Here is a 23010-nt window from a genome sequence, read left to right as displayed (position 1 = left end):
CCCTTGCCGGTCTAGGAATGGTAGAACGATGGGTTCGATGACGGTTTGGAAGTACCGTGCACTATTCAGTGTCCCCTCGACGATCACCAGTGGTGTACGACCAGTGTAGGAGATCGCTCCCCACACCATGATGCCGGGTGTTGGCCCTGTGTGTCTCGGTCGTATGCAGTCCTGATTGTGGCGCTCACCTGCACGGCGCCAAACACGCATACGACCATCATTGGCACCAAGGCAGAAGCGACTCTCATCGCTGAAGACGACACGTCTCCATTCGTCCCTCCATTCACGCCTGTCGCGACACCACTGGAGGCGGGCTGCACGATGTTGGGGCGTGAGCGGAAGACGGCCTAACGGTGTGCGGGACCGTAGCCCAGCTTCATGGAGACGGTTGCGAATGGTCCTCGCCGATACCCCAGGAGCAACAGTGTCCCTAATTTGCTGGGAAGTGGCGGTGCGGTCCCCTACGGCACTGCGTAGGATCCTACGGTCTTGGCGTGCATCCGTGCGTCGCTGCGGTCCGGTCCCAGGTCGACGGGCACGTGCACCTTCCGCCGACCACTGGCGACAACATCGATGTACTGTGGAGACCTCACGCCCCACGTGTTGAGCAATTCAGCGGTACGTCCACCCGGCCTCCCGCATGCCCACTATATGCCCTCGCTCAAAGTCCGTCAACTGCACATACGGTTCACGTCCACGCTGTCGCGGCATGCTACTAGTGTTAAAGACTGCGATGGAGCTCCGTATGCCACGGCAAACTGGCTGACACTGACGGCGGCGGTGCACAAATGCTGCGCAGCTAGCGCCATTCGACGGCCAACACCGCGGTTCCTGCTGTGTCCGCTGTGCCGTGCGTGTGATCATTGCTTGTACAGCCCTCTCGCAGTGTCCGGAGCAAGTATGGTGGGTCTGACACACCGGTGTCAATGTGTTCTTTTTTCCATTTCCAGGAGTGTATATTTTGAGACCTCAACTTTCTGTTTCCAGTGTACACAACAATATATGTGTATCATACTTTGGGCCACTCGCATAATATTTAAGAATTTTAGTCCAAAAAATGATATACAGTTTTATTTTTACTAACTGACATTTGTAATTAAAGACTGTGTAATATTAAAGTTGCTAATACGCTCTAACATTTACAATTTTTGTTTTTTTCATAAATATTTTTCTTCGTGTTGAAATTCGTGAGAATAGAAGGTTTTGAATTTCGGGGAGTGAGAGCTTACAAATTCAATTTACAAAGCATATCCTGAGGGCGCTTTAAAACCATACATTGCTGATAACAAGTTTTGTCTCATATTGGATTTCTGGTTTGGACGAACTAATAGCGTCATACCGTGTTTATAGACGACTGCGGTTATACAACTTGCATGGTAAAAGTAATAACGCCAAACTACACGCCCGTGTGGCAGGTATGTGATGTTTATTTTTTCTGAAAAGTTAAAACTCTATTTCGAGGCTTTCGCAGTTGAAATTCTGGAAACCCAGCACGAACTGACAACCACGCAGTTTCAGTAACGATCCATAACACCATTCATGATCAGCACAAACTTCTCAGGCGACGGGGTTACCGTATGCATGGTAAGTACCAAAGTTCGTTCCCCAAACAGAGTTTTTGTTAATTTTCGGACTGGTTTGATGTGACACGCCACGAATTCCTCCCATGGGCCAACCTCTTCAACTCAGAATAGCCTACGTCTTCAATTATTTGTTGGATGTATTCCATTCTATTTCTTTCGCTACAGTTTTTACCCTCTGCGACTTCTTCTATTAGCATGGAAGTTATTTCTTACTTCTTGTCAGTGTTTTCCACGTGTTCCTTTCTTGGACGATTTTGTGGAGAACTTCCTTATTCCTAATCTTAACGGTCTATCTAATTTTCAACATCCTTCTGTAGCGCAGCATCTCAAACGCTTCACTACCCCACAATGCTGTTCTCCAAAACGTATCTGCTTGGAAATTTCTTCCTCGGATTATGCCCTACGCTTGATACTAGCATACCTTTCTTGGCCAGAATGACCTCTTTGTCTGTGTTAGTCTACTTTATATGTCCTCCTTGGTTCGTCCGTCATGTGTTATTTTTCTTCCAAAATAGCAGAATTCCTTCCCCAACTAATTTGTGGTCCACAATTTCGATGTTAAGTTTATCGCTAATCTAATTTCTGCTTCTTAATATTTTCGTCTTCCTTCGATATTCTCTCAGTCCAGACCCTGACCTCATCAAACTTTCCATTTCGTTCAACAGATTCTCTAATTTTTCCTTCGCTTGCACAGGAGGGAAGTAGTGTCATCAGTGAGTCTTATCATTAATGTCTTTTTCACATTGAGTTTCAGTCTTACTCTTGAGTCTTTCTTTTATTTCCGTAATTCCTTCTCTGATATACAGAGCGTTCGGAAATTCCAGTTACTAACTTCTCGGACATGTAGAGGCGGGGTGAGTACGTAATATTTTGAATAGGAATTCATGTCCGGAAAAGTAACGTTTTCGTTCTACGACAGTTTCAACTCAGATGTTTAACTCATACACTTCTGCTTGACGAAATGAATTAGGCGTCACACAGTAAAATTATTAGCTAACAATCCCAAACGAAACACGACGAAACATTCATTTAGCACTTAAGCAAATTTGTATGTGTTAAAACTTAGCCATTAGGTGTTTACGTTATTCCAAAACAAAATAGAACCCAACATACTGTACGCACAGAACGGTACTGACAAATACAACAGCAACTCGGTGTGGCAACCGGAAATGTTGTTAGAGGCATTGTACGTACGAAGCATATTCTGGTACACGCTCTGCATCCCACCAGATATCTCTTCAGCTTCCAGTGCAACGGGCAGAACTAGTGCCAGCAGGTCTTCCTCTGCATCTACTGGAGTCCCGCAATTTAAACTTTGCACACGACCTCACAAGAAGTAGTCTACAGGAGTTAAATCCGGCGGTCGCTGCGACCACGCGTTTGGACCACTTCAGCCTATCCATCTTTCACCATATCATCTGGTGAGATTTCACCGAAGCGCACGTGAGAAGTGAGGTGGTGCATCATGATGCTGAAACCACATTTGACGTCATCCTGTGTACCCTATTGCCTACCAGGACAAGCAACTCTGAGACTTTTCTCTTTCCCTCGGCAGACGTGGTCGCGTTACACATCGGAACTGAAACCGTCGTAGAACGGAAACGGTTCATTTCTGGACATGGGTTCCCAGTCAAAATATTATGTACTCACTCTCCTCTACAAGTCCTAGAAGTTTGTAATGAAAATTTCCGAACACCCTGTATAGACTGAACAGTAGGGGCAAAAGCCTACATCCCTGTCTCACACCCATTTTAATCCGACTCTTCGTTCTTGCTATTCTATTCTTATTCTTCTCTCTCGGTTCTTGCAAATATTGAATATTATCCGTCTCTCCCTGCATAGTTTAATCTTATTTTCTCAGAAGTTCGTATATCTTGCACCATTCTAGACTGTCGAACGCTTTTTCCAGATCGACAAAACCTATGAACGTGTCTTGATTTTTCATAAGTCTTGTTTCGATTATCAACAGCAACGTCAGAACAGCCTCTCTGGTATCGTTACCTTTCAGAAAGCTAAACTGATAATCATCTGACAGATCCTCAATTTTCTTTTTCATTCTCCTTCACATTCTTCTTGGATATATGAGCTGTTGGGATGATCGTGCCAGAGTTTCCGTGCTTATCTGCCCTTGCTACCATAGTTTCTCAGAGAGTGTATTCATTATATATTATTGATGTCGTGAACATACCTCCTTCGAATGTTTATATGATTAGATCCAGCCAGATAGTGTTTTAGAAGAATGTGAGGGTTTGCAAAAGAGTGAGTAAAAGAGCTACTACAAAAGGCAAAGATTAAAATTTTAACTCTTCACTAATCGAAGTTGTTTGAGACATACATTTACCTACCTTGTTAAAACTCTTTATTGATTTATTTACCTTATTTAGCATTCTATTTCAGCCAATTTCGATACCTAGAAAACTACACATGAAAAAATAATTGCAGAAGGCACTTAGGAATCGAAAACATGACGTGAGCGGTCCACAGCCAGGTGGCTTGGTCGCTCGGCCAGCGACACTTGCGCTTAAAGGCGTTAACCGTTTTGGTGCATAACCATTTTTCTATTTTCTCGAAAAATATGCATTTGCCGACCCCATATATGATGATGACGACAGATATGCATTTTGTACTATCTATCGATATTGTCAATTCTGAGTCGATAGCGCGTCATGAACTTCAGAGGTGGTTTTATAAAAAACGGGCGGTAGTGAGCCAAAACATCTTAGAGTTCATCTGTTTAGGTGATTCACAAGGGACCTACCAATCATGAGCTGAATCAGTTGGCCGTTTCTGAAATCTTCTTCCCCTTGTGAGACACTCATTGACCCGGAGAAGAAATCAAACAACAACACGGTTCATTTTGACCAAACTTTTGTAAAATGTTCTTAGCTTTACGTGACAAATACAAAATGATCCGATTTGCGGTATTAGCGTTTGACTTAGTTTATGGCGAACACAACACGTGAACACGGTTACAGCAAGCTCTCAAAGTGTGAATCGACAATCAACGACACGCAACTGGTGCCTTATATACTTCGCCGTTATCGACAAGAACATCTTTTAGTTCCTCATTTCTCCTCTCGGTGATACGCTTAGCGAAGAATTGTCTGCCTCTTAAACAACCATCGCAATGTTACACAAACACACCCGCACACTAACGCGCAGACACAATGTTGAGGATCTTTACCCCTTAGTAAAATATCAGTTTTTGTAAGGCTGCTGTTTTAGGATGTGCAACTTGGGCAGTATGTGGGATAAAACGAGATATACAGAGTAGTGACGAATGTCTAAAACCCAGGTAGCAGCCTACACGCTGCCACCTTTTCATCTACATCTATATCCACACCCTGAACCCACTGTGGAGAAGAAGGTATTTCTTATTGTTGTATTTATTACGGTTTCTTCCCGTTCCGCTCGGATGTGGAGCAAGGAAGAACGTTTCCTAACGTCTCTGTGAGTGCTGTAATCAATTCCAGTCTTGTCTTCACATTTTCCACAGCACGGATGGGCAACAGGCAGTCCGCGGGCCGGATCCATGCAGCGGAAGAAATTCGTGGCAGATCGAGGAGCTCACGTTGCACCGCGCCCGGACGCATTTTAGGATATTCGCCATTTTGTTGTTCGCATTTTACCAGTTTGGCATTGTTGTTGTTGTGGTTTTCAGTCCAGAGACTGGTTTGATGCAGCTCTCCATGCTACTCTATCCAGTGCAACCTTCTTCATCTCCCAGTGCCTTTGGCATATTCTTGGTGAAACATAAGCCCAGGATGGCTTGCCATGAAGGCCAACAAAACGGGATGTAGAATATTGTCGACGTACCGCTGTGCTGTAAGGGTGCCACAGATGACAACGAAAGCGGTCCTGCTACTATGAAATAAATGGCACCCCAGACCATCACGCCTGGCTATCTGGCCGTATGGAGGGTGACAGTCAGGTTGGTCTCCAGAAACGTCTTCGACCCGGAATCTCAGTGATGAGATATGATGACCAGCGAAGACATGTCTGATGTCTGGAGACGCCCTGGACGGTGGTGGATACCAAGCTGACTGTCACCCACCATGCGGCCCAATAGCCAGGAGTGTTGGTCTAGGGTGCCATTTGTTTCATAGTAGCAGGACCCCTTTGGTTGTCATCCGCGGCGCCCTTACAGCACAGCGGTACCTCGACAGTATTCTACACCCCGTTTTGTTGCTCTCCATGGCAAGCCATTCTGGGTTTACATTTCAGCAAGATAGTGCCCACCTGCACCCTAACTTGCCCAGCGAGGTTGCCGGATCTCTCTCCAGTTAAGAACGTTTGGAACATTATGGGCAGGGCCCTTCAACCTGCTTGGGAGTTTGACGATCTAACGCGCCAGTTGGACAGAATTTGACACTATATTTCTTAGGGGGGTATCCAGCAACTCTGTCAATCAATACCAACCCGAATAATTGCTTGCATGACTAGAGGGGGACCAAAGCGTTATTGATTTGCTCAATTTGTGAAGTTCTTAATCGTGAATAAATTATGCAGTTTTTCTGAAATTGTAACTATTTCTTTGTCTGTACTTGTACGTGAACACCACACCTATAGATTTTCGTCCCATTCGGGTGATTCCTTAGTGGTTATTGATTTGCTCAATTTGTGAAGTTCTTAATCGTGAATAAATTATGCAGTTTTTCTGAAATTGTAACTATTTCTTTGTCTGTACTTGTAAGTGAACACCACACCTATAGATTTTCGTCCCATTCGGGTGATTCCTTAGTGGTTTTGTGTGTGTGTGTGTGTGTGTGTGTGTGTGTGTGTGTGTGTGTGTGTGTTGTGCGTGGCTTGGCGTGTATGTGCGTTAGAGTGTATGTGAATGAGGCCTGCGGGTGACCAAAGGTTGCAGGAATGGTACATAGATAGCTGTAGTAAATTCTTAGACTCCTCCTTGAAACACTTAATAAGCTTTCACAGAATGGGCTCAGATTCTTCAGCAGTTCCGTGGTGCTATCGCCTGGGTCACACAAACCTGTAACAGTTCGTGATTCTTTTCTTTGTGTACTTTCAGTATCCCCTATAGTCCTATCTAGAATGGATCCTACATACTTGAGCAGATTCTAGATTGGATTGACGGAGTGTTTTGTAAACAATGTCTTTTGTAGACTGAAAGCATTGACCCACTAGCCTAGCAGTGATCCGAACTCTCCCACTTGCTTTACCTGCGACTGAGCGTGTATGATTATCTCGTTTCATATCCACAGAGTATTACACACAGATATTTGTCAAAGATTTCTTATTCCAAATCACTGATATTGTAGTCATACGATACCATGTCTTTTTTCTTTCGTGAAGTCTACAACCTTATGTTTCTGTGCATTTAAACCAAGTTGCCGGTCTTTGGACCTCTTTGAATCTTATCAGCTTCTTTCAAGTAGTAATTCACTGTAGTCGTCCAGCTGTAGAATTCATGGTCAAATAAATAAAAATTTCGGGATCCACAAAAGACTAACATTCCTTATGATGAAAAGACTTTTTCGGAAAACGTCGTAAAATCTGTTCTCCGTCTTACCACAAACTTTAAAAATAAAATATGTGTCCATTTTCTAGTTATCAACAAAAAATACTGGAGACTGCGAATTTTGCTTGGCCGTTTAAAGTACATAATGGATTTCGCAGCAGTATTTGCCAGTTAATGATAAATTTTTATTCATAGATATTAAAAAATGGTTGAAATGGCTCTGAGCACTATGGGACTTAACATCTGAGCTCATCAGTCTCCTAGACTTAGAACTACATAAACCTAACTAACCTAAGGACAACACATACAACCATGCCCGAGGCAGGATTCGAACCTGCGACCGTAGCGGTCGCGCGGTTCCAGAATGAAGCGCCTAGAACCGCTCGGCCACACAAGTCGGCCATAGATATTAAGTTTTACATATTATGTACAGGGTTTCCCATAAAGAATGCAATATTTAATTTAATAATAAAACACATACTTCATTTGAAAACCGCTAGTATTATTAAGTCAACAGTCAATACGGAACACAAAGACTGAGATTAAACATGAAACAGGCAAATATGTTCCGCCCCGCTTCGTCTGCAGACATCCACAGAATTTTCGACTGTACTACAGCAAAGTTTCGCTTGAATTTGACCAATGACGTGTCTAATTTCTGCCTTGAGTCGAGGGATGGTTCGTGGATTGATCATATAAACAGAGATTTGACATGCTGTCAAACTCGGTGGCCAGTTCTGATCGCCATTGCGAGAGATGAGACGAGCAGGGAATCTTGTTCTCAACAACCCTGATGTCCAACGGTAGTGTGGTGTGCTTTCCCTCTCCTGGTGGAACCACATGCGTTCCACATTCAGTTCTTGCAATTGTGGTCATAAAAACTGTGTTATCATATGCCTATAGCGATCAAAAGTCACAACTGGAGGCAGACTGTAATACCCACTACTCAAGGTATGTCAATTTTCGTTGCGTTGTAACGAGTGGTTTCCAATGTATCCCTAAATAATATGAAGTCGGCACTTTTTTATGGCAACTAACACTCCCAGAAAACACTTGAGAGTCCAAATTTCATTTGTTCCCGGTTATCCGCTCATTGCAGGCTAGCATCCATACATATTATAGAAATGGATGTATGAATGTATGTTCCACAACTCCTCCTAAATGACAGGAGCGAATTCAACCAAACTTGGTACACGTATCTCTTACTGTCGTTCAACAATCGCTGTGGGGGTAAGAACCACCTGACGACTAAAGTTCAATAGATATGACATCGTAAACAATGAGATGCGTGAAAAACTGCCGCATCATGCATGATGTTTAAATTTATTGCTCCTGTGATACAAAATCTATTCGCAATAAATTTCGCAGACAGTATCCACATATGCCGCTAAATCCACCTACAACATTACATCGTGTACCACACATAGTTCGGAAGATATGTCGTCATAAACTCTGAGATGCGTGAAAAACTGCGTCATCATGCGGTAACGTTTTAATACATCTATTCCTTACTACGAAGGCATTCCTAGAGTCGAGTCAACTTAAGGAAATCCCTGACACCTGGCTGCACTTTTGACAGCTTTCAGGTGCGAAGAGCAAACAGCTGCAGGAGAAAACAAATCATAGAGATGGGAAGCAGCTTCGCCCTTTGGGCGGAAACTGTCTAATTTGGATACTGTGCTTATACATTTGTACGTTATGCATATTTCCTTCTACGACTGCTTCGTGATTTCAAAGGTGTTTTCACAAATACAAGGAAATGAATTTTTTTTATATTACACTAAAAACACAGTTCATTTTTTTGTTTTCCTTGCTAATAGATAATTGGAAAATGAATACCCTGGCAATGCCTGTTTTTCAGCTACTGTAACAATAAAACACCATGTATAAACATCCTCTTGGTTCAGATGGCACATCAAACTCTGTGTCCCCATATAAGTGTCTGGAGGTACCGGTTTTCAGGCCAGAGGAAGAGCGAGCTATTTCCAGCAGGATCACGCCATTAAAACAACGATTATTAAAAAATTACTCTTGTATGTGTTACCGTATTAAACATAATTGCCGGCCGAAGTGGCCGTGCGGTTAAAGGCGCTGCAGTCTGGAACCGCAAGACCGCTACGGTCGCAGGTTCGAATCCTGCCTCGGGCATGGATGTTTGTGATGTCCTTAGGTTAGTTAGGTTTAACTAGTTCTAAGTTCTAGGGGACTAATGACCTTAGCAGTTGAGTCCCGTAGTGCTCAGAGCCATTTAAACATAATTTGTGACAGGATTGAGGATTTCTTGGTGGGGAGGACGCAGCTTGTGTGATTTCTCGGAGTGGTTGATTAAAAGTGTGGTTCTGGATACATAGCCGAGTTGTTGTTTCGATTTTACGCACAATATTTCGACGACCTACCAAGTCGTCATCTTCTGGTGCCGCCATTTTTGCTGTTACGTGCATTCGCTGCCTTGGCTCCAGCCACTATGATGGTAGTCCAACCAGCGAATGCACCTAACAGCAAAACTCACAGAACATGAAAATAAGTACTGGGCTGGTCGCCGAAATAATGTGCATAAAATGGAAAAAAACTCGGATGTGTGCCTGCAAGCACACCATGTTATCTTGGAGGGAAAATCATCGACGGAAGTAAAAGTAACTTCAGACGTGTCCCAGAGGTGTGTGCTAGGAGGCTTGTTATTCAAAGTGATTACAATTTTGACAACTTGTTTTAAATCTCCATAAACGTAAAAGCGTTAGCTTCGGTAACATTCGACTCGTACAAACAACTCGGTGTAACAATTAGTAGGGATATAAAATGGAATGATCAAATAGGTTCGTTCGTAGGTTAGGTAGGTGGCAGACTTTGGTGCACTGGCGGAATACTACGGAAATGCAGTCGGTATACAACGGAGATTCATTATAAATCACTTGATCCCCGTTTTGGAATATTGCTCGCGTGTATGGCATACATACCAAATAGGACTAACAGAAGACAATGAAAGCAAACATAGAAGGGTGACACGAATGGCTCAAAATGGTTCAAATGGCTCTGAGCACTACGGGACTTAACATCTAAGGTCATCAGTCCCCTAGACTTAGAACTACTTAAACCTAACTAACCCTAAGGACATCATACACATCCATGCCCGAGGCAGGATTCGAACCTGTGACCGTAGCAGTCACGCGGTTCCGGACTGAAGTGCCTAGAACCCCTCGGCCACAACGGCCCGCACACGATTGGCCCCAGGTTTGTTTGTACGTGAGAGTGACACAGATATGCTGAAATGGCACTCTTAAAGATAGATGTAAAGCATCCCGACAAAACCTACTTACAAAGTTCCAAGAACTGGCTCTAAATGTTGAGTCTAGGAATATGATCCAACCCCCTATGTATCACTCCAATAGCGATCATGAGGATAAGATTAGATTAATTACAGAGGCATTTAAACAACCATTCTTCCCACTCTCCACACGTGAATGGAAAGGGATGAAACCCTAACATGTGGTACCATTCTAAGTACCCATTGTCATGCACTTCGCAGTGGTTTGTATTGCATATACGTAGATGCAGATGCACTGTAATGCTGAAGTCAAATTTCGGATTAAGCACAGCAACACTTAACTCTGAGATTAAGCACAGGGTACTACACTATGTTGCGAGCCAACCGCATGAAATGGGGATCTTAACTTTCTATTTTAAGGTATTTGCTCTGGCTTTCTGGGACCAAAAATGTAACGTGATCCGCCATTTTATAGTGACAAATGAAATGACGTAGTTTCAGAGACTTTATTGTTCTCATACAGATATGATTTTATGTATATAGACTGAAGCAGTGAGTGAAAATTTGTACCAAGGCCGGAACTCTAACCTGGATCTCTTGCTTACTTTTTTTTTTTTAATCTCATTTTGTTCGCTTTCGTTCGTTGCATCTGCTCGGGGCGAACGTCGTAAGACATTCAGTTTTTTTATTGCAGAGGGCAACTAACCCTCTCACCGAACACGCTGAGCTACCGTGCCCGCAACCTTACTAGGCAGTTGTGTTAGCCACTAAACCACCCTGCCACAGCAGTTCACACAACTGCACTGATTACCCTCGCATGTCTTGCTCCTCCACCACTGCACTAAGGCATCTTAGTGGCTAACACGCTTGCCTGGTAAGTGGAAGAGCCAGGTTCGATTCACAACCCTGGTACAAATTTTCACTCACCACTTCAGTCTGTATACATAAAATCATATTTGTGTGAAACCTATAAAGTCTCTGAAACTGTGTCATTTCGTTTGTATAAGTACCTGTTCCGGGGTTGCGGGCTGGATACCCCTTTTACGTTCGATGCTGAGATGCTATTCCAGAACATGGAGGGCCTCCGCAATTCTGTTCGTGTGTAAGGGGGAGTTTAAAGTAGACTTGGGCACCAGTGAGAATTTGGATCGAGGAGAGAGTCAGGCCAGGGTAATCCGTGCAGTTGTGTGAATCGCTGTGCCAAGGCGGCTTAGTGCCTACCTAGTAAGCAGGAGACCCGGGTTCGATTCCTGACCTGGGTACAAATTTTCGCGGCCGCTTCGGTCTGTACACATAAAATTTTATGAATGCTCGTTCACTAAGCGTGCAGGGTAGTACTGAATTCTGACATGATTGTGAAACATTTAAGCCCTATGATTTAAACAGACTGAACCAAACAAAAGAAACTATCCGGAATGACCATGTAGTAACGAAGTTACTTCAGCATGCATTCTTAGGAAGACTATTTTTAAACATGTCTGGTATACACAGTGGTGACAAAAGTCACGGGATAGCGATATTCACGTACACAGAGGGCGGTAGTATGGCGTACAGAAGGCATAAAAAGGCAGTGCATTGGGGGAGATGTCATTTGTAGTCAGGTTATTCAAGTGAAAAGGTTTCCGATTTGATTATGGCCGGGAGACGGGAATTAACAGACTATGAACGCGGAATGGTAGTTGGAGCTAGACCCATGGGACATTCCGTTTCGGAAATGGTTAGGGATTTCAGTATTCCGAGACCCACAAAGGCAAGAGTGTGCCGAAAATACCAATTTTCGGGTATTACCACTCACCATGGAAAACGCAGTGGCTGACAGCCCTCAGTTAACGACAGAGAGCTGAGACGTTTGCGTAGAATTTCAGTGCTAACAGACAACCAACACTGCTTGAAATAAATGAACAAATCAATAATTGACGTACGACGAACGTGTATGTTAAGACAGCGCGACGAAATTTGGCAACGGCAGCAGACGACGGACGCGAGTGTCTTTGCATACAGCATGACATCTCCTGCAGCGCTCGTGACCACATTGGTTGGAACCTAGATGACAGAAAAAAACGTAGCCTGGTCAGAAAAACCTAGATTTCAGTCGGTAAGAGCTAATGGTAGGGTTTGAGAGCGGTGCATACCCATTGAAGCCATGGACCCAAGTGGACAACAAGGCACTGTGGTTCAAATGGCTCTGAGCACTATGGGACTTAACTTCTGAGGTCATCAGTCCCTGGAACTTAGAACTACTTAAACCTAACTAACGTAAGGACATCAGACATATCCATGCCCGAGGCAGGATTCGAACCTGCGACTGCAGCAGTCGCGCAGTTCAAGACTGATGCGCCTAGAATCGCTAGGTCATACCGGCCGGCTTTTGGAGAACATTCTGGATAATTTGAGGGAATTAGTAGGCCACCCAGATCGCCCGACGTGAATCCCATCGAACATTTATGGGACATAATCGAGAGGTCAGTTTGTGCACGGATTGTGCACCAGCAACACTTTTGCAACTAAGGACGGCTTTAGAGGCAGCATGGCTAAGTATAGGGAACTTCCAGCAACTTGTTAAGTCCATGCCATGTCGAGCTGCTGCACTACACTGGACAAAATGAGATCTGACTCGATATTAGGAGGTATCCTCTGACTTTTATCACCTCAGTGTATAAAGGAATGGGATCCTGAATAACCTTAATGGTCTAGAGATTTCGCATTCAAGAATCCAGTTATTTAGTGACATCATTTAGCACTGAACAGGACATTACCATCACGACTCATTGTCTAGTTGTAAAAGCTATAGTCCCACACTTATGTATGAGGCAGGGGAATTAAGTGAATTTGTATGACGATCAGCACTGGTAAGCCTCACTGAAACATAAGGTTTATAATGTATTTAAGGATAGGTTTCTGCATCATGCACTACCTTTGGGTTGTCAGATCAACAGTGAAGCATAAGAGTGGGAAACTGCGACTATCGTTGACAGTGAAACTTGCAAGGATCCGCTTAATGGCGAAATGGCTGCCAACTAAATAACACTGATTGAAGACCACACGCTACTCTGCACATGGTGAGAAATACAATACTCACTCGCCATCGTGAGTATGATGAACTGAATTAGTGCTACACACATCAGATTTAATTATGTGATTTTAAATGGGGAGGATGGGTACAAGCCTAATGATGACTACATGGAGCATCTACACAAACAGATACAAGACCCTCTAATAAACCAAATTTTTGACACCAAGCTTCACTCGATGTAACAAATTTCACATGCCAAACGATATTTTAATATAAACATAGTCATTCCCTATGCCTGAAGGTGCCACAAGTTTAAACAGATCCTAACTCATAAAATCCAAGTCAACCTAGAATTGCATCTCCACATTTCAGTAGAGCATCAATACTCACAAGCTCCTCTCAGCAGACTCTCCACTCACAATCTTTTTCTCCCTAGACTTGTTACAACCCTCAGCATCAGTCCTGTATGGAGAGCATGGCAAACTGACCAGTTGCCCACACCCACCATAAAGCATGAGATGTTAACCCAATTAGGGTTGGAAAAAACACAAGGATCTTTTTCCCTCTTCTTTCTGAACAGAGAAGACTTAGGGAAGATTCTACCCAGCAGACACAATTTTAAGAACAGTGTGAAAGTTCTGTTCTTCTGTTAAGATGTGATACTGCCAACTAAGTTTGAAAGGAAAACTAAATGACATACCCCTGGTCTCCCAGAGGAGGAGGAAAGGAAACCTTAATTGGCTAGCAGCTCTGCTGCCATGGAAATGGAAATGAGCATACGGCATTGTGGGCCGGAAGTCTCCCATTCTGGGGAGTTCGGCCGCCAAGGGCAAGTACTTGATTCCATTTCATGGAGGTTACTACTCCAGGATTTAATAAAAGAGGAGGCACATGGCTACCACTCACAAATGACTGTAAAGAGAAATAAAATAAAGTTACACAGAAATATTCCTCCAGATATTGGCAGGAAGATGATCACATGATCATTATTAATAAATATTACAGATAAGTCAGAGAATGGCAACATTATGGAGTAGGTACAAAAATAATGTATGTCTTTCATCATTCCAGTGCCTGAAGTGAAGTTTCCATAGAAACTCAAGGTTTGATATGAAGGATGAGGATCAAGGAAATTTTGTTAGGCGCTGGTTGCATGGGAATGTATACATGTTTATAGGGTTTTTTGATGCAACTCTAGGTCCAAAGTCAATGCTCTCATCTTTCTTTTGTGACAAGTCATAAACTAAGTTAAAGTTAATTAATAATCATATGTAATAAGCCTCAAAATGTTGCCAGTGTTGCCCAGGTGAAGGACACAAATCCACTCTAAAAATTATGAGAGTATGTATTCCAGGATTAACCAACAAATGTATTACCTCCTTTTATGCACACATCACATAGAGAGATAGTTGGCTGTACATAGATAGTCATTATTCTTATACATCATATACTGTGTAAATAATATTATTATATGCTGTGTCAATAATATTATTTATATAATCCCATAAATTTTGAGTGCTGTCAGGTTCACAAGTGTCAATGCATTTAGAATATACATTTGCTAACTGTTCATTTAAGTCACATGTATTTTTCAGGAGTTAAACTGGAGGGAAAAGGATCCAGAGGACACAATTTTCACTTCATCTGGGGATGGTATGTTATATGTATCATGCTCTTCCTTTTAGATCAACAACCTGAACAATTAAGTTCAAATGTCTTAAATATTTTATGTCTGAAGCAGTTATCAAATGTCTTCCTAAGACGTTAATATAAATTTAGATATATGCTGTTCATGATTGTTACACTGTCTTTCACTAAGTCTAGTTAACACTTGTATCTTTCCTGCAACTGCATTTTTGTTCCTTTGTTTCCTTTGTGAGTTTCTTTCTTATCTTGAAAAAAACTGTGATGACACTGTGTGCAGCTGTAGTGATGATATTTTATGGGTGTTATTTGCCAGTATTTGATCTTGCAAACTTCTGTTGTAGTACCCAATATGTGGTAAACAGTGCTGTACTATTAAATACACTACTTAATTCAGTATAGCAGTATATGATACATGGCCTAAAACGTTATACACTTCATGGTACGCACACAGCGAAGACAGTTTCACCTGATCTGTGTGCTCTGCAGGAGCCCATGGCATGGGCAATGTTATGGCCAGAGCAGGTTGGAAAAGGCTAGTGTCCACTCTGTCTGCTTGCCAGGAGGGTCTAGTCTGAGATGTGGAGGAGGCTGTGCCCGGCAGTGACTGAGCACACTGTGTACACTCGGCTGCAAATCATTGCTCATGTCAGCACAACTGATGCCTGCTGCCTGGATTCACAGACTGTCCTTAGTTCCTACAGGCAGCAGGCTGATTTGGTGAAGACAGCAGGTCATTCTCACAGAGTGAAAACAGTGCTAACATTACACAGCATCACTCCCACAAATGACCATGGTCCTCTGGTTTGGAGGTAATAGGCAGGCTTAAAACAGAAGCTCAGACAATTCCTTGATCATTGTGGATGTGGATTTCTTGACCTCTGCTATTGGGTGGAGAAATGTATAGCCCCCTAGGTCAGGTGTGTGCACTACATGCAGGAAGTAGCTACCAGGCTAGCAGAGTAAGTGCAACGATCACATGTCGATTTCTTAGGATAGAGAAATCCCTTTACACGCCTGATAAGACACATTCTGAGTGCACACAGAATAGCTTTCATCATAGAAGATTGGAGAAACAAAATGTTAATACTGTATTAGCTAATAGCAAGAGCATTTATGAAAGGTCCCAGAACTAGTCTAATTTATAAATAGTAAAAAATATCCACATAATATTAGGGACAAATAGCTGGCTGAAACTGCATGTCACAGCAATGAAATCTAGACTCCAACTGGAATGTGTGTCATAAAAATAGATTGAACGCTGGTGGTAAAAGTGTGTTTATAGCAATAAAAAATACAATAATATCTAGTGAGGTGAATACTGATTCAGAATGTGAAACAATTTTAGTGAAGATAAGTGTTAAACACAGATCAAACATGGTCCCTGGATGCTTTTATGGACTCCCTGCCTCAGCAGCAGCAGCAGCAATGGTGGAACACCCGAGGGGAAACTTGGAGAACATTTTATGTAATTTTTCTGATCATGTGGAGATTTTAACTTACCTGCTATAGTCTGGGAGACTCAAGTGATTAGGATTGGTAGTAGTGACAGAAAATCATTTGAAATTTCTCTAAGTACCTTACCCAAAAATTATAATGAACAGTTAATTGGAGAACCAACTCACGAAGATAAAATCTTATACTTGCTGGTGACAAAAAAACATGAAGTTTTTGAATCAGCACAGAACAGGGAATCAGTGATCATAAGTCCATTACAGTTTCATAGAATATGGCTGTAAATAGAAATACAAAGAAAGATATGAAGATCTTCCTGTTTAACAGGGGTGACAAGAGACAAATTCCAGATTGCCTGACAGCCAAACACAAAAATTTCATTTCCAGCACTGACAGTGTTCTGCATCAGTGGACAGATTGAAGAGCATCATACAACATGCTTTAGACAGATATGTGTTGAGTAAAATTGTGAGGGCTGGAAAAGGCTCACCATGCTTGGACAACCATATTAGTGACCATAATGACATTGAAACAGAGGATGCCACAGAAAAGGCTGAAATACTAAGTCTTTCTACAAAACTATTTCACGGAGGAAGATCACAAGGTAGTTCCTCCTATAAATCATTGCATGGATGGCAAAGGACAGTTATCGTAACAAGTGACCAAGGAATAGAAAAGCAGTTGAAATCACTTAGGAGAGGAAAGGCCACTGGACCTGGTTGAATACCAGTTCATTCGTACACTCCTAGCAGAAGTGAACCATAGGTCTCCAGAGGTGTGAAGCATTGCTAATGATTGGAAAAAAGCTCAAGTCATTCCCATTTTCAAGAAGGTTCATTGAACAGATGCACAAAATTAGTTAAATATATTTAGACAGAACACAACTTCAGAAACATTGACACAACTAGATTTGTGTGATCAGCATGCAGAGGTGTGCGCTTGTGAATTAATACTGAAAAATATATCACTTTTAACTGTAATTGTATATAGCTCCCCACTGGAAAATTTTGAACTGTTTATGAGGAGTCTCCATTCCTTGCTACATTGTCAGTTAGGCAGTAGCAAGCATTAATAGTTTGTGGTGACTTCAGTGTAGATTTACTAAGGGATTTTCATGGGAAAAACAATGTGGAAGCCTTATTTGGATTCTACAATTTGATCTCAGTAATTAACTTTCCAAAACAGGTGAATAAAGACAGAAGAACCCTAACTGATAATATTTTCTTTGGTGACACTCAAAGCAAGAAAATAATTGTTAACTCGGTAACAAATGATCTCGCTGATCACAAAGCAAAGTCAGTCAGGATAAATAAGACAGTGCCTTACGGTATAGATACTCATCAGTGGAAATCAGAATAATTAATTACTCTAGGACAAATATTTTCAAGAACAGTTTAAAGAGATAACCTGCAATAAAATTTATAATTAGTAAAATTTGATCTACTTCATGATAAATTCATATTATTATTTGAAAATAGCTTTCTGCATAAGCTAATCAGAGAGGATATTAAACAGTCATGTACAACACCATGGATCACTAGAGGGATTAAAGTATCTTGTGAAAGGAAAAGAGAAGTATGTCTATTGGTGAAAACAAGAAGAGGTCCTGTAGTAGTTGCACACTACAAAAACGTCTCAAAATTACTAAGAAAACTTATTAAAAATCAAGGAATATCTGTAAAATGTCAGAAACTAATGATTCCAACAACAGATGCAAGACTGTATAGAAAATAGTGAAACTAGAAACAGGGCATCCAGCAACAGAACAGGATAACATCACTATTGAGCTGAATGGAAAGGCTATAAATGATGAGTCACAGGTACCAAATATATTTAATAATCATTTCTTAAATATAGCAGAAAGTATAGGACCAACAGTACAAGAGAAAAATCACAGCAGTACATTGAAAAAGCAACTTTCACAAAATTCAGTCATATGAATATAACACAAACCTCTCCTACTGAAATTAAGAACTTTATATATTCTCTAAAAATTGAAGCTCATCTAGATTTGATGGTGTTCCCAGTAGAGGACTAAAGATTTGTTCCCATATAGCAAGCCGTGTCTTATCTCAAATCTGTAATGCATCACTATCTCAAAGCATCTTCCCTTGTTAAAACCCTCTTTAAGAAAGGTGTTAGAACAGATGTCAATAACTACTGAACTGTTTCACTACTGACATCATTTTCCAAATTTTTTGGGAAGGTGATGAATTCTAGAATAGCATCTCACCTCAGCAATTATGATATCCTATGCAAATCACAGTTTGGATTTCTGAAGAATTGCTCTTCTCAGAATGGCATTTACATGTTCAATCACCAAATATTACAAGAATTAAATAACAAAATAGTGCCATTTTGTATTTTCTGTGGCCTATCTAAGGCATTTGACTCTGTGAATCACAATACTCTCATATAATATAATTGGACAGATAAAAAAAATGTACTCACCAAGTGGCAGCAACACACGTAAATAAGGTATAGATATGCAAGCTTTCAGAGCAATTGGCTCCTTCTTCTGACAGAAGGGTTGAAACGTAAGGAGAAGGAGTGAAGGAAGAGGACTTGTGAGGTATAGGGAAAGGGGTAGAGTTTGGAAAAGTCACCCAGAACCCGAGGTCAGGGGAGACTTGCTGGATGGGATGAGAAGAAAAGACTGATTGTTGGGGACTATACTGCATGAGATCTGAAAACCTGAGAGCTGAAAGATGGCAGATAGGGTAATATGCAGGACAGAGATTACTGTTAGAACATCATACATGAGTTAATAACAGCAAAAAGCTAAGTGCATTGTTTATGATAGATGTGGGAGGCTGAATGCTAAAAATAGACAGATCAGGAGTGAAAGATGTAGAAAACTAAGTTTCCTGAGGCTCAGTCTTACATCCACTACTGTTCCTCATATATTTAAATTATCTTCCATTTATTATACAACAAGCAGAATTAGTTCTATTTGCAGATGACTCTAGTATTGTACTCAATCCAAGCATACATGCAACAACAGAATAAATGGTAAACAAGCTTCTTAAACATATCATTGACTGGTTTTCTGCAAATGGTCTCACCCTCCATTTTAAAAAACACAAGCTATTCAGTTCTGCATATCTAGGGGTACTGCATCAATAAGTGTAACTCATGGTGAGGAAATAATAGTCAGGGTGAAAAATTCAAAATTGTTAGATGCCCACACTGATGTGAATTTAAACTGGAAAAAGCACTTTTGGGCCTCCTAAAACAACTTAGTTCAGCCACATTTGCATTCAGAATCATTGCAAATCTTGGGGAGAGACAAATCAGTAAGCTGACATATTTGTAGAAATCTGTTGAAGATGTAGGGTGTACTATTGCTTCACAGTATGTTTATTCCCTCATGAAGTTTGTTATAAACAATCCACTGCAGTTCAAAAGGAATAATGATGTGCATAACTGTAATAATAAAAGAAAAAATTACTTTCATAGTCAACATTAATGTTGTATTTAGCACAAAAGGGGTGCACAGTGCACAACTAAAATTTTTGACAAATTACCAAGTGATGTAAAATGTCTGACAAACAGCAAAGTAAAATTTGAAAGCAAACTGAAGAAGTTTCTCCTTGACAACTCCTTTTATTCTATAGAATAATTTCTGTTACTGTAATGTGTAAAAGGTGTTTGGTAAGAATTACTAACTCACAATTGTATAAGCAATAAACAATAAAAAATAAATAAATAAAATAAAATAACTTAAGAATGTTCAGCATGTTTCCATATTTGCAAATTAATTTGCAGTGTAAATGTAAAATGACTCATTCCATACTATTAGGAATTATTGTGCAAATGATCCATGGAATGTGAAAATAAATTACTAAGTTCTTTGTTGCAATTTCACTAAGTCGTTATCAAGATATATTTTGAAAAGGGGGAAGGTATGTTTATATCTCTTGGCTGGAAATTTATTTGCTGATCTGGGATAGCTTCAACATTTCTCTTACATCAAAAAGCCTGGCCAGAACCATCCATGGGGCTTCTAGCAACTCTTCTTGTGTACCTAAGACCACCTTCCTCTTAAACATTCCAATGTTATTATTCACATTAGACGAATAAATTTAAAAAATTATATTATAAGAGATGATTTATAATCGTATGATGTGTGTGTGTACTGTAGTGCTGACAAAGACAATAGATGATTATTTCAGTGTTCACTGAGATCCATTAATTATTAAAATGTGCATTCAAATGACATGTATAAATTCAGTGTATCAAATAAAATAATAATCAAACAGATAACAATAGTGTGCCATATGAGACCACTGTATTATCTAATCAGTTTTTTGTGATGATATAAGTCTGGTACCGTGCACCGCAGAATTTGAAACTGCGCCAGACGTCATGGATGTCGAAGACCCATAGAGGTCTCTGCACCATTGTGCCGGAAGTTGTGGCGGCGTGCACCTCCTGACCCGCTTTTAGTGTGAGGGTGCCATAGCAGAACATGTGGTTCCAGCGGCCAATAGTGGTGCCCCCGATAGCGTACTTAGGCACCTGCCTCTCGCTCAGCCAGCCAGTCTAATCACGCGTACGTTGGTTGACACCTCGCCTCACATTAGACAGTTTACTTCCGTGTTCTGTGTACGAGTAGATGTGTTTTGTTTCCTTGTGACTCTGTTGTTCGATCTTGTTGTATTTGTTCTGTCCTTCGTTGGTCATGTCTGTCCTCTCCCGTTGTGTTGTTGTTTGCGGGCCTCTCCGGTGGTCCCGCTGCACTTTCTGTCATTGCTACCCCACGACCATCCTGGTCCCAGTTACAACGATAAGAATCATGCCAAAATGCATTCAGTTCGAAAACCATTAGTACTTTGTCAGGAACAGTATCCCATGACAGTGATGTACATTATAAATATGTGGGCTATAGTTATTATTTATCATATACTATCATCTTAATCATTGTTTGGTGCTGAATATGCTCATAGCTATTTAACTAGTGTGATTTGATCTCTCTGAGTTTTAATTTGTAACTATGTTATCTGATAGGTCTCCTTTTGTGGGGTTCATATATCAGATTCACAATCAGAACTAATATTATTAATTGTGTTTTAATTAATTAAGAGGAGACTTTTTACATGAACTTTTTACCCAATAAATCTCCTGATTGGGAGCTTTGTAAAGTATTAATTCTTTACCCTGTAACATGCATTGGTGTTATACTTATCTATTGTCTTCACATGCTTTACAAACTGACTGTAACATGTTCAAATCAACAATAGTTCACAGAAACTCTGGGTGTATTTTGACATCACACCCATGGCCCAACAGACGTGTCCACTTTTTCCAACAGCATACTTGGCTAAAAGTTCAACTTTGCTGTGTTTCAATATCTAGTTTCAAATAGTCAGTATAGTCTGATATACAGGTATTGACATTCAAACCACAGCAGCAATGAACTCCAAATTGTTTTGTATAAAATCTAGTTAATATGCTCTCTGACAAAGTTAAAATGTTCTCTACTTGTTTAATTGATAGATCTGCTACATTACAGGCTCAAATTCATTATTAAAATTTATTTATCTTACAGGTGTGTCAAATGCTGAAATTTATGTAAGACCAGAAGTGCTACAACTGTTACATCTTAGGAACAGACCCATAAAAAAACACTTCAATACTGTGCCAGCATGGGTGCTAGGAAGTGAACAAGCAAAATCATCAGTGGTAATTCTGCTGCCTGAAGGCTCAGCAGACAATGAACAGGTTTTTTGATGTTCAGATGGGCAATGGAATTTATTCTTTCAAAAATTGTGTCAATAGGAAATAAATATCAAGAACAACAGAAATTTACAGTACCTTAAAGAAATAATATGTTGCCATTGAGCAGCTATATGTAATAGGAATAATGCACAGAATAACAGAAATCAGACTGAAACATCATAGTCTTCTGTTGTCAAACCTCATCACAGCTCTTCCAGTCCACTTGTATGAGCTTTTGCTTCTGATTGGTTGAAAAGAATGAACTGACAACATTGATAAATTACGTATCTAGTCTGACTGTAACTATTTTTGCATGCAGTCATCACTGTTTTCCTTCTTAGTTATTTATGAATTTCATGTACAAAGCATAGATTACAAGTGCGAATAACTTTTACACATAAAAGTCAGTGAGTGAAAGATGCGGTTAAAATATGTTGTACATATGTTGAGTTGACTTCAATTCATTTTTAGCTGTGTTTCTCTGTCGCTCTAATAACCCGTCATTTTCTTCAGTATTCATCCAGTTTCAGCAGTTGCTCCATTTCTGCTGACGTAGTTACCAGTTTCATGTGCATATTTCTAAGAGACATCTCATGTAAGAAGAGAAATTTTGAATGAATGATCATGTGATACTGGGCAATAATCTAAGGAAGTGAACTAAGATTCTCCCTCATGTACCTTATTTAAGTTCTTATAGCACTTGTCTTAAATTAGAAATCTTCATTGGTAAGACCAGTTAATTCTCTTCTTTATGCTGTATAATAATTATTATAAACAGATGCCTCTTCATTGTCATTATTTATTAAACAAGTAAGCTTTTGTACTATCAATGCTTATAAATGTGGAAAAACAG

General features: G+C 40.7%; 1 protein-coding gene across 1 annotated transcript in view; it reads left to right on the top strand.

Moving 5' to 3' along the window:
* The window catches only part of LOC124777668, a 30786-nt gene extending 8452 nt beyond the window's left edge, over positions 1–22334 (top strand). Inside the window, exons 2-3 of the mRNA XM_047253148.1 lie at positions 14933–14990; positions 21988–22334. Of these exons, the coding sequence (XP_047109104.1) occupies positions 14933–14990; positions 21988–22169 (240 nt within the window). The 3' untranslated portion in view covers positions 22170–22334. The remainder of the gene's footprint in view (positions 1–14932; positions 14991–21987) is intronic.
* Positions 22335–23010: the final 676 nt, after the last annotated feature.

The sequence above is a fragment of the Schistocerca piceifrons genome, chromosome 2 (genome assembly GCF_021461385.2).
Source record: "Schistocerca piceifrons isolate TAMUIC-IGC-003096 chromosome 2, iqSchPice1.1, whole genome shotgun sequence".
NCBI lineage: Eukaryota > Metazoa > Arthropoda > Insecta > Orthoptera > Acrididae > Schistocerca > Schistocerca piceifrons.
The sequence above is the reverse complement of the archived record's forward strand: the minus strand, read 5'-3'. Positions and strand labels throughout refer to the sequence as shown.